General features: G+C 35.2%; 3 protein-coding genes across 5 annotated transcripts; 2 read left to right on the forward strand and 1 right to left on the reverse strand.

The window, feature by feature from the left end:
- The first annotated feature begins 1,307 nt into the window (after window positions 1–1,307).
- On the forward strand, window positions 1,308–2,973 carry LOC109047441 (myeloid-associated differentiation marker homolog). The gene has a single exon (XM_019065155.2). It carries the CDS (start codon window positions 1,623–1,625, stop codon window positions 2,481–2,483), a length of 861 nt encoding a protein of 286 aa, XP_018920700.1. The 5' UTR covers window positions 1,308–1,622; the 3' UTR covers window positions 2,484–2,973.
- A 503-nt stretch (window positions 2,974–3,476) lies between these two features.
- slc25a19 (solute carrier family 25 member 19) lies at window positions 3,477–8,888 on the reverse strand. 2 transcript variants are annotated; one of them, XM_042718235.1, is made up of 8 exons: window positions 8,685–8,888; window positions 8,505–8,586; window positions 7,772–7,945; window positions 7,176–7,331; window positions 6,114–6,284; window positions 5,735–5,909; window positions 5,153–5,283; window positions 3,477–4,524 (listed from the first exon to the last, which is right to left on the reverse strand). In XM_042718235.1, the coding sequence occupies exons 3-8, from the start codon at window positions 7,901–7,903 to the stop codon at window positions 4,348–4,350; spliced, it is 942 nt and encodes a 313-aa protein (XP_042574169.1). In that variant the 5' UTR covers window positions 7,904–7,945; window positions 8,505–8,586; window positions 8,685–8,888; the 3' UTR covers window positions 3,477–4,347. The 2 variants fall into 2 exon arrangements, with proteins under 2 accessions (XP_042574169.1, XP_018920381.2); XM_019064836.2 differs by lacking the exon at window positions 8,505–8,586 and having other exon boundaries at window positions 7,772–7,941.
- A 1,077-nt stretch (window positions 8,889–9,965) lies between these two features.
- Window positions 9,966–12,616, forward strand: jmjd8 (jumonji domain containing 8). Of its 2 annotated transcripts, XM_042718265.1 has the most exons (10): window positions 9,966–10,162; window positions 10,311–10,400; window positions 10,626–10,674; window positions 10,771–10,867; window positions 11,014–11,082; window positions 11,195–11,314; window positions 11,680–11,747; window positions 11,830–11,964; window positions 12,107–12,219; window positions 12,349–12,616. In XM_042718265.1, exons 1-9 carry the CDS (start codon window positions 10,065–10,067, stop codon window positions 12,185–12,187), a joined length of 807 nt encoding a protein of 268 aa, XP_042574199.1. In that variant the 5' UTR covers window positions 9,966–10,064; the 3' UTR covers window positions 12,188–12,219; window positions 12,349–12,616. The 2 variants fall into 2 exon arrangements, with proteins under 2 accessions (XP_042574199.1, XP_042574190.1); XM_042718256.1 differs by having other exon boundaries at window positions 12,107–12,616.
- Window positions 12,617–12,883: the final 267 nt, after the last annotated feature.

Here is a 12,883-nt window from a genome sequence, read left to right on the forward strand (position 1 = left end):
CAACTTAATATTGATCTTAGATCCTATGACAATGACTCTATATGAACTCTTATGTGACGTATGCTAACATAATGTTAATGTACTAAAGATAACAGCAGATAATAGAGATGCTCAGGAGGATGACCTTCAACCTTGTCATCCTCATAAAACCTCATGAAATGTCACCAGTGGTGTTTTGGGACCGGACTAAGCAACATAATACACTGATAATACACCCACTTACATTATCCAATAAGTTCCCTATAGATAAATCATTTTTTTTTTTTGACTATACTATTAATATATATATTTATATACTATTTCACTCAATGCATTACAGTATAGAAGTAAAATGACTTGTGAATGCCATTTCATCATGACTGAGTTGAATATATGCAGCTTTTTTATATATTAAATTACCTGTATTTTATAATCTCTGCTCTATTTCAAAATCTATCAGATTATAGTTTGTCAGCTAGTGCAAGTATACTTTAATCTCAATAACACTTTAAACAAAACTAACAGGGATTACAATGTACATATTAAAAGTATTAAAGTTTTTTTTGAAAAAAAAAAAAGATCTTGAACTTCTTTTTGTTGTTGTTGTTTTATCTATTATTTAACCTGGATTTCAACATGAAAATAGCAGCTAACATTTAAAACAACACACATACAGACAAGCAAAACAGTAAAAAAATAAAAAATAAATAAATGTTAGGTTTAAGTGATAAAATGTCATTTTGTTTTATCTTTTTATTTCATAATTATCCCTTTGTATTTTATAAATGTGACTTATGACAACTTATGACATTTTACCATTTTATTTGAAATTTTTTGTCATAATTTAATCTTTTTGTATCATAATTATGATCATTGGTATCTCATAATTTTGACTTTTTATGTCACACTTCTGAATTTTTATTAAAGCATGGTTAATTATTATGCAGTGGAAATGGGCTTCAGTAGCAAATAAAACTGAAGATGTTGAGCAATGAAGAGAAACGCTCTAAATTATCTCACAAGCCGTAGACAGAGAAAGAGTTCTGCTAGATTGTTTGCTTTATCTGTCAAACATTCTTGGCCTATTTAACCTAGTACTCCACATCATACTGTTATCAGGACAAGTAAAAGAATAATCCAATTTAAACTTTCCTGTGATTAAACCAGAAGTTATCTTGAGGTGGGACTGAAGCCCATAGGTGAAGATTAGAAAGAGCCCATTTCTAGACCAGAGTCCAGGGTATGGAATCAGCTCATAGGACAACAACAGGCCAGCGACCAATGAGAACCTGGAGAAAGGTCATAAAAGCGATAAACTCGAAACGGCTTCTATTCTAGTGTCAACATGATCAAACATGTTTGCTGTCACCTGAGAAGGAACTGAATTTTTACTACTGAATTTTCATTCCCGGCTATTGATTTTTCAAGAATCCCTGTGGAATACAAAAACCGGAGGACGACGTGAGGAGAAAAAAAAGAAAAGTTTAACTGGATCTGTTATGGATTTGTTGACATTTATGGCACAGTGAAACCGCACAAAGAAGCTCGGAAGAATGTAACACGGTTTTGAGGAATCAAATCATTGGGATTCTCAAAAACAAAACAAAAAGCAAAGGCTTTGGGATTCGTGAAAGAGTTTCGTCATGTTGCACTTGGATTTCAGATCACTGATTCTTCCGATTGGCATCGTTCGGATGGTGGAGGTGCTTCTAACATGCATCTGCTTTGCACTGGCGGCGTCAGCGGGAATCCCGGTCACAGCCACGTCCCATTGGGCTTGGTGCATGTTCTGCTGGTGCTTCTGCTGTTTCACGACCCTCCTCATCATCATTTTGGAGTTTACCAACCTGAACACCAAAGTGCCCATTTCCTGGGAAGACTTCACCATGGCTTTTGCTATGTTGGCCACACTTATGATGGTCACCATTGCAATCATCTACCCCACGTTCTTCGCCTGCCCCTCCTGCTCCAGGCAGATCGGGGCGTCTGCGGTGTCCTGGTTGTGTTTCGGGCTGTACGCCGCAGAAGTCTGGTTGGTCCACAAAAGACCCGGTGAAACCAGCGGCTTTCTCACCACCGTTCCCGGTCTCCTCAAGATCCTGGAGACATTTGTCGCCTGCATCATATTCACGTCTTTGAGTCCCGCCGAATATAAGGCGGTTCCAGCAACGCAGTGGTGCGTGGCCGTCTTCTCCATATGCTTTGTTTTTTCATTGCTGATTGTTTTCCTCACCATCGCCAAGCTGTCTTCCATCTTTCCATTTTCTTTTGACAAAGCGGTCATTAGCTTCAACATCCTGGCTGTGGCTATGTACGCAACCGCTGTTGTTATCTGGCCACTATATGTGTTTGACAGAAACCCACGTCCAGATAATTGTAACCTGTGTCCATGGGATGATCTGGTGGTGGTGACCTTCATGACCATCATAAACTTCTTCGTATACACTGGAGATTTGGCCTACTCTGTTAAAATAGTATTCTTTACCTATCGTGGCCAGGAGTAACGCCTTACCCATGCCATATCATTGGTTTAACATGAAAAATAATCTATGTAACAAGGATGTTATTGGATATGTTGTATATACTGAGCGAACCTTACACAAAAAAATCCACGGGCAAAAAAGGTCCATTGTTTGTCAGTAATGTAGCGATGCATGAAGCACCTCTCACTGAGAGGTCACTTCCGAGGCCAAAACGCGAATTTAATGTTGAACGAACTTTAATCTGAAGCAGAAATTGCGCGAGGAAACGTTTCGCCTCGCACGAAATACCAAACCGCACGGATTTGAATTTGGTCGCGGATTTTCTCCATGCAAAGGTAAATGTGGCCACGCCCTAATTAGTCAGACACATTACGTATAAGGTTTAGTACAGAGTTTAATTCCCAGGAAGTCACACACGACTAATATTTATTCATTGTAAATTAATTATATAAGTTAATTATGAAATCATTAGCCTATAGCCTACTAAACTTCGTATCGATTTATATCACTCCACAATAATATAGGCTACTTGACTATAACATTGTACAGGTATTTTTATTTTTGTTACCAATATTATTTTTGTCTGTTGTCGTACATTCTCGCAGAAAGCCGAAAGGTTGTATGATGTGAGAAATATTCAGAGACAATTTCGTAGCTGTTTTTAATCTAAATTCAGCCTAAGCAGTGTCACAAAAAATGAAGAAATGGTTGAGGTTTATTCTGTTGATTTAATCTGAAAAGATACTAAATAAATAAAATTAAAGTATATATATATATATTTTTTTTACAATGTGTCTGTTTTATTTGTTATAATATTAATAATGATGTTTTTGTTAACAATGTTTTTTTTTTTAAATAAACATTAACATTTTTATTAACATTAACATTTTTCAATTAACATTGACATTTTTTAGCTTTTATTGAATATAACTAAAGATTATCTAATAATTAGGAAACATTCTTTGCAATAATTCATTCTCCAAACATAAAAGCAGGACAGGATGACAAAGAAAATCTAAATAAAATAATTTTATTAGAAAAATAGTTGCTTTTTATCTTGCATGTCACTCATTTGTTTGCCATACATTTTTGTAATATGATAGATGTGTTTTTTTTGTATATGACTACACAGGTGTAAAAGTAAAACCACTATGATCTTCGGAAGAGAGTTTGTTTTTACTAATGCTAGTGAGAAAGTACAATAAAAAAAATACATAAATATGGGCATAAATAAAGCTAGAGTAACAGGAAACAGAGGTTCAAACTGTTCCAAACAATCTTTATCCATACGTTAATATGAAACATACAGTTTCTAAAAATGTAATTCATAAAACATCTGACCATTCACCATTTAAAAACCTTAACCATGACATAAAATACATAAAAAAACAAACCCATAATACCTGAAATGAATCTATTTGTAGAAACCAGATGACTGAATATTTCATGCACCATATTGAGTATACAGTTTAAATGTTTTTGAAATACAAAACTGCAAAAACTATAAGTTAAGCGTTCTGATTTCCAGTGTTATGTATAAAAACAATAAAACAGATCCTAATTCAGAGTGCAAACCAAAACATGCAGACATTATGACAAAACTTAAAATCTTAACATGTGTAACAATGGTTTTCTCGACAAGAGAGGTAGAGCTCACTGTTACACATAAACATGTAAATTTGAGCTGATTGTTCAGTTCAAGGCTTTATCAGAGCGACCCAGAAGTTAAAATATCTTTCTGGTGCAGTAAAACCGCTCTTGACTCAGTGCCTGTACTTTGAGAGCAGCTAGTGGTCCCTCTTCGCTGCACTTTATGTCCATCTACACACCTTAAAACACACGCTGAGTTCCCTCTGATGATCTTACATCTGTAAGGTTTCTCTCACTAGCTGCTCTTGAGGCTGACAATGGCATTGATGAAGAACTCGTACCAGAAGAAGGTGAAGCCTGTGGACAGAGCAGCCTTCAGGAGACTGGGGGAGAGACCCTTAAAGAAACCCCGGAGCCTTTCCTCTCTGCCGATCCTCAGCACACAGTCCACAAATCCATGATACGTCCGCACCTGCACACAAAACACAAGTAATAAGAATTCATTTGCAAAACAGATGAACATGCATTGCCATTCAAAAGTGTTTTTGAAAGAAATCTCTTAATTATGTGCACCAAGGCTGCATTTATTTGATCAAAAATACAGTAATATTGCACAATATTAATACAACATTTTCAATTTGGATATATTTTAAAATGTAATTTATTCCTGTGGTCAAAGCTGAATCGTTCCTCCAGTCTTCAGTGTCACATGATCCTTCAGAATTCATTCTAATGTACTGATTTGATGCTCAAGAAAAAGATTTTGAAAACAGTCGCAGCTTCATATTTGTTTCAGGATTGTTTTGAACTGTTCATTTAAAATAGGAATCTTTTGTAACATTATAAATGTCTTCACAGCCACTTTCCATCAATTTAAGAAATCATTTCTTTAAAATAAAAAAAGTCTTACAGACCCCAAAATGTTTATCAAAAGTGTTTTCAGCTCAATCTACAGGTATAAAATTGCAGAAGTGTAATTCTTCAGGTTTAGATATTAATTAGTAACAGTGAAGTTAGCCTAGCAAGCAGAAAGGGTTATTATAGGGACATTAATCAAACCTTCTTTTGGTTAGCAGCTCAGATCTTTAAGCTTCACCCACCTGACCGAACTTCATCCTGGCCTCTTCGAATCCACCCACTTGAAGTCTCTTTTTAATCAGGTCAAACGGATACGTCATTGTTTTACTGATGACCCCAGCACAACTACCGCTGATCAGACTGTGTAAACCTCCTGAAAACACACATGACACCACAGCAACATTAACAGCACCTTACACAAGGTCTCAACTAACAACAACAACAACAAAAAGTTTCTATTATTTGAAATACAGCTGAACTAAAAAATAAACATTAGATGAGAAACTTAAAAATCTTGCCTTGGGAACTAAATTAAAATGAGTTGAGGATGAAGCGCTAAAATGACTAAAACTAAAAATGAAATAAAAATAAATGAAAGCTCAACAAAAGAAAATATCTAATTGAAATAAAAAAAGCAAAAAACATTTTTTTAAGTAAAATAAAAATGAAAATATAAAAATAAAAGCTAATTGGCTGAATAAGAAAATAAATAATTTAGTAAAAGGAAATCTAATAAATAAATAAATAAATAAATAAATAAATAAATTTTATAGGAGTACATTATAAAATACTGAAATAATACCATTTAAAAAGCATACTCTGACCTTTAGATTTGGTGTCTTGGGGATCCAGAAGTTTCTTTAGGATATTATAAAAGAAAAACTGCAAGCCTGCATATGGAAACACGGCCACTAGGGTTGGTGTGAGGCCCCTGTAGAAGGTGAAGGGCCCCTCTGTGCGAAACATTGTGGCCACGGCGTGTCTGAGGTTATGATACATCTGTACATATGAGAAAACCTTTGAAACCTGTGGGTGTCATTAAAGCCTGGCAAAAACAAACCTTTTAGGTAGTAGAACCATTTTCATTCAGATATTTATCATGCATTTATTTTACTTTTCCACCCTTTCAGATGCATTCAGACACAGTGCATTAAAATTATTTAGTGACACGTAATATCACACTCCTGAGGTTTGACCCCTGACCTTGGGTTCGCCCTGAGCAGCGAAGCGTGTGCGGAGGGTATCCAGCGGCTGGCAGGCGACGGTGGCGGAGCAAGCAGCCAAACCACCACAGATGAAATGCACTCCTGGTGTCTGGCTGTTATAGGCCGTCTGCTTATGGACCAGCTCTGTTAAGGCTTCAAAACTCGCAAACTAGGACAAAACAGACAAACTGAAAAACTGAGTTTCAAGAGAATTTGTCAAATATCTGGATGACCACTAATGTTTGATATTTCTAAAATACCAAATAAGATAAGCTACACGTAGAATAGAATCGAATAGAATAAAATAGAACTGAATATTAACTCATTTATTGCTTCAAGTTCAAAGAAGAATAAAATAGGAAACAACATTTATTACTGCAACAACATCGGGACCAGCATTATTATTATTAACTAAAACTATCAAAAATGATTTTCAGTAACTCAGATGAAGCCAAAATAAAATATAAAATATTAGATGAAAAACTTAAACAGAAAACGCAAAAAAAAGAGAAGTGTTGTCTTTGCAGCATAATTGAAATAAATACGTTTAAGTTAATTAAAATGACAAAAACTAAAACTGAAGTAAAAATGCAATAGAACGCGAATAAAACAAATAAATTAAAAAAAGAAACAAAGAGATAATGACAAGCAAATAACAAATAAAAAAACTAATAAAATATAAACATAAAAGCGATTCAAAATATTAAGAAGTAAAACAGAAATAAAATAAATGAAAGCTAAATTAAAATATTTAAAACAAATAAACAATGTCAATTTAGATATAAATAATACTAAAATAACGATCAGGACTAACTAGATCTTTATTTATGCCAACAAAACTAGATAGAATAGAATAGAATAGAATAGAAAAGAAAAATTGTAGCAGAATAGACAGAAGATAATCTTTTTCTACTCTTACAATAGGGCCAGTTTAAAATTTCCGGTTCAATTTAAGGTCAAAAACTTTTTTTGTGTGGCTTAATAATTAAATAAGAAGATGGTTCCTATTTTCCTGGCCTCATCAAAATTTTATGATTACATATTATTTATCTCCAAGTACCTGAACTGCCCCATAACACACAGACAGCAGCTGGGCAGGAACGTGACCTTTCCAGAAAGCAGGAAGTCCTTCTTCAGTCATGATACAGCGCGTGGCCTGCCATAAACCCCAGTACTTCCCCTGACGTCTCCTCCAGGACACCTGCTCGATCTGCAACTGTGCGCACAAAACAGTCAACATGATCCTGTTGAATCAGAACTGTTTGAGTGTGAAGAACTGAAGAGGTCTAAAAGTGTAACACTGCCACCTTGAGGCGCGTCCATCAGTTCCTATGGCACAGAAACTACAAAACAAACGAACTCCAGCACAAAGCAGCTCGCGGACTGCATCTGTAACCAGTTTAAAGCTGATAAACAGTCTTCTTTGAGCAGAGCCGTGGATTTGGGAGTGGAACTAAAGTTCCACAGGAAACGTGACTCATGTTCTAGGCATGAGGATGCTTAGGCGAATCAGATGTACTAGAATAGAGACTATTGTGGTAGCTGTGGATGAAAAAAGCTTCAGTTGAATGTGTTAATATTTATGTTTTCATTTCGTTTTTATGTACAGTTCAGAAACTCAAGAGCCCTCTGTCTCAGTGAGATGAAAGTTCTCACCTGAAACCTGATTTTGACGACATCCAGAGGGCTGATGAGGGCACGGGTGACCATACCCGCCGCTGACCCGGCCAGAGCAGCTTCCTCTGGGGTGAGAGCCACGCCGGGGGAGTTTGGATTATAGCCCACCATTCCTGCTCTGATCACACGACAGAAACTACAGCCACAGCCTGTCAAGTTCAGCGGAATTAAAAAATAAATACAAAAAATAAATACAAAAATTATATATATAAACTATGACTTTTGTGTTTTTTTAAAAAGAAAGTCTTGTGTGTGTGTGTGTGTGTGTATATATATATATATATATATATATATATATATATATATATATATATATATATTGTGTGTGTAATATCATAGTTTGTCTTATTGTGTTTTTTTTTTGCTGATGTGGATGGATAACAGCTAGTGGACATTTTCCAGTAAATTTTGGAAACTTGACAGGATTTTTTTGGAATATTCCTGGGATTTTACCCTAATAATAACTTCAGTGGAATAAATTTAAATAATAAAAAATATATAGATTATGATATGAAAGAAAATCACTATAACTGGTGTGGATGGATGACAAATACAGTAGAATTAAGTTAAATAAACCAAATAATAAAATGTATCTTAAAAATAAAATATAATACATATCTAATTCATATTTATGCTATTTTTTATTATGTTTAAAATATTAAAGGTAAATTTACTACTCAGCATGACAGCAGTTGACACAAACACAAACTATTGAGCCAGGATGTGGGCAGCTTTAGATGGTTTCGTCCGGGACGTGCTTATGATGCCCAGAAATGTTGTCTTGGTAAGCAGCACTTTATGGTTTGAGACACAGTCAGTGTTGCGCGGCTACTAACGGTACACACACTTAGCAGACGTTTAAAATGACAGACTCGTGAAACCGTACACATACCTTCCTTGTGTGCACTTCAGTGTGTAGAATCTGCTGTTTGTGATGTTCTCTAATGAGTGCACAGCGGCAGCAGCAGCAGTATGATGTTAGAGGACACCTCCTCATGCTCCCTTCACGCTGCACAGCACACAGACCAATGACAGACAAAGCGGCGCGCGACTGTGTTTACTGACCGTGTTTGATCTCACACTGAGCACATTGGTTCCTACCGACATACTGTTCATTTCCATTTGAATGCATTTAATATATAAACGTTTTATGAATGTTATTATTTAACACAAACATAAATAATAACAAGGTAAAACAATAAAATAAAACAAAAGTAATATTTTATAATATTAACTAATATTATAAGAATATTAAATTATATTCTTAACACATCCAACTTCTGAATAATACAAGAAACATTGCAAAGACTGTTTTAAATAATCTAATAATTATAATGATATGTTTCTTCGTAATTATTTTTAAATCCTTAATACTTATGAAAGATTAAAAAAAGTTAATATTATTATTATTAATATTGTTTTTTGTATTATTCAGATATGGTAAAGAATAATGTTTATTACTAATATTATTAGAATACTATTCTTAACACATCAAACTTCTGAATAATACAGGAAACAATACAAATTTATATATATATAATATATTTTATATATATAACAGTGGATGTGCATTTATATATTTATGTGAATCAGGGTAATTAATATCAATCTTATTTATTTCTTTTTATTTATTTATATATATATATAAGTTAATTTTTGTTGTTTATATTATATTTATGAGTGTATTTATGAAGTATATCTTAAAATGAGAAAATATTCTCCATTATTGCGAACATAATGAAAAACCTATAAACAGCGAAAATATGAAACAGATTAACACGTATTAAATATCATAAATATAAAATTATATATATAATAAACTATGCTTTCTTTCATAAGTATTAGGGATTTAAAAATAATTATGAACAAACATATCATTACAATCATTACATTATTCAAAGATGTCTTTTTTATGCTCAGAAGTTCATCAAAAATATATTCCCATAAAACTAAGATGAAAATATTACCCAATTACCCGCAAAAAAACGTTATTTTTTTTTATTATTGAGTATATAATACAAAAACCTTAAAATAGAATATTTAACGATTACTGAATACAATTACAAATAAAATACAATTAAATTAAATTAAAAAGTAAGAGTATTGATTTTTGAGGCCCCGCCTACTTGTTTGTGTTGCGTTGGTTGGTTGGTGACTGGCGCTGTTGTGAAAAAGGGGATGTGAGTCGAGGGATTTTGAAAGCGGTTGATGGTGAACCGCGGCGAAACAGTCAGGTGTCATGTGCGTGTTTTCAGACAGGTGATAGAGAGACATGGATCAGGCTGTCAGGGCTCTTTTACTGCTGCTCTTAGCGCAGTTACCGGCTTCACTTCACTGCACTGAAGCCCCCGCTGGAGACGATGGAGGATGGTGAGAGAAATACCAGACGGATCACTCAAACCAAGCCAGTCACTTTGTTTTGAAACAAACACTGTGACCCATCTCAGATCCAGACACCATGCAATCGATCACCTAATTTAAAAAAAAAGGCTGTGATTAATTTTGTTTTGTTTTTCAGGGGACTGGATTCCAGTATTGAGGATGAAGGCGAGTGCAACATTGAGATCAGAGATGTGAACTCAATAACACACACAGAGTTTATTGAAGAGTAAGAACAACACACACACACACGCATGCAGAGTTGATAGCGTTTAGATATTTAAGTCACATAAAAACATGAATTTCATTGCATTTTTTACTGTATTTATTTTATCCTGGAAAGCAGCTCGTATAAAAATTAAAATCTGAAATAAATAATAAACAAATTAAATAATAATAATTATAAATCTTAAATATTACAATCTTAATGTATCGTTTTATTTTTATTTTACAGGTATGCTTACGCAAAACCAGTTATACTCCGAGGACTTACAGATAACACGGTAAGAGCTGTGATTTTACTGTGTATCAGGTGTTAAATGCTGTAAGCTCTCATTGATTAATTCCTAACAGTGCTGTGTTGTGATTGGTTGTTTCAGAAGTTCCGTGTCCAGTGCTCCAAAGCCAATCTGTTGAGAGAGTATGCAGAGAAAATGGTCCGTCTCAGCACGGCCAATACACACTCATACAGGAAAGGTAGACGCAAGAACACACTTTCACATATTCGTGCAGTCAGGTGCACAGCCAATAAAATCATACTAAGCCCAGACAGCAGTGTAAGTGATTTATATTGCTCTGTTTATATTTCCAGTATCGTTTTTTTTTTTTTTTTTTTTTAACAGTGGATGTGCGGTTTGAAGAGTTTGTGAAGTTCCTGTTGACCCCTCAGCCTAAAGACATCCTGGGCAGTGGTCAGTTCTCTCTCATCCTCTGCACACACACACACTAAATCAGCACTTTCTACAAGCTTTCCCCACTGTGCATGCATGATTATTTCATAATGTGTGTGCATTTGTATTTCAGATACGCTGTACTTCTTCGGGGACAATAACTTCACGGAGTGGCATTCGCTGTTTGAAGAGTATAAAGCGCCACCTTTTTCTCTTCCATTAATGCATCCTGCATACAGCTTTGGGATTGCTGGTATGTGCAAATACATACTCTCCGATCCAGCTAATTTTTTTTTTTTTTTTTTTTTGAGTGCACATACACACTTTTTCACCCGTTGAAGGTTAATCCAAAAATTTAAATTTGCTAAAAATTAACTCATCCCTAGGCTATCTAAGGTGTAGATGAGTTTGTTTCTTCATGAGAACAGTTTAGAGAAATTTAGCATTGTATCACTTGCTCACCAATGGATCCTCTGCAGTGAATGGGTGCCGTCAGAATGAGAGTCCAGTCAGCGGATAACAATGTATCATTTGTAGTGAATGGTTGAGTGCATCAATTAAAATGGTTTTGTGCGTTTGCATGCTTAGTGAATGAGACCCAATGTCTGTCTCCTGCAGGACCAGGTACTGGCGTCCCGTTTCACTGGCATGGTCCCGGATACTCTGAAGTTATCTACGGCAGGAAGGTCTGTGGAGCTTGCATTATTTACAGCTTAAGCACAGATGTAATTCTCCCTGTCCATATATTGATGTGCTCGTGTTCTCCAGCGCTGGTTTCTTTACCCCCCTGACGAGGCGCCTGAGTTCCATCCCAACCACACCACTCTGTCCTGGGTTTCTCTGTCCTACCCAAACCTGGAGCTCCACCAGAGGCCCCTGGAGTGCACCATACGACCAGGAGAGGTGAGGTTAACAAACCTTTCATCCTTTTTGAACAGTGCGCATTTTGAACCCATCTATACACTTCACCACTAGGCACTAAATAAGAGTCTTAGTACAGTCAAAATCATGTGTTCCAGAGATGAAACCGAATGTTTTTGCACAGGTGCTGTATTTTCCAGATCGTTGGTGGCATGCAACTCTAAATCTGGACACCAGCGTTTTCATTTCAACTTTTCTGGGGTGAAGGCTGATGTGGTGGTCATTAGGGCTAAGGAGGTATATTGAGTTTGTATGACAATTTTTATTAGCGATATGATATGAGGTAATACTGTTCTTATCGATATACAGTAGTTTGATACGAGCGCATCTGAATAATAGCAGCATTGATTGTATTGTATCGCCCAGCCCTAGTGATCACACACCATGTGCGTTTGACTTGAAGGACCAATCAAGGATTTGTTGTTGAGAGGACCAACTCAGAGGAGTTTGACTCAGTTTGAAGTCAAGCCATCAGTCCATTAACTTGAACTATATCATTTTTTAATAGAAGATGCCTTTGATGTGAGATTTAAGTAATTTGTTAAGTATAGCTGTGTTGTCGAGACTATACTTTGCATTCTTTCTATTGGGTTTTAATGTTGCATTGAATTAAACAGATAATCGGTGCAAGTAAGCTGGATATCTTTAATGCATCTATCATGTGCAATCTTCCACATTCATACTCACAAAAATACATTTTTATCAGTATACTGAAAATATAATACTGAAAACTAATAAAACCTTAAAAATGTCTACAAATAAAAAGAACAGAAGATAAACATTATTGAAATCAGTTGGTTAAACTGTCCAGTTTCACATCAGAGTGGGAGCACTGGATTATGTAGAGTAAAATAACTGGACCCTTAAGGTTTTTTTTTTTTTACTTGTGTTTTTTTTTCAT

The sequence above is a fragment of the Cyprinus carpio genome, chromosome A3, assembly GCF_018340385.1.
Source record: "Cyprinus carpio isolate SPL01 chromosome A3, ASM1834038v1, whole genome shotgun sequence".
NCBI lineage: Eukaryota > Metazoa > Chordata > Actinopteri > Cypriniformes > Cyprinidae > Cyprinus > Cyprinus carpio.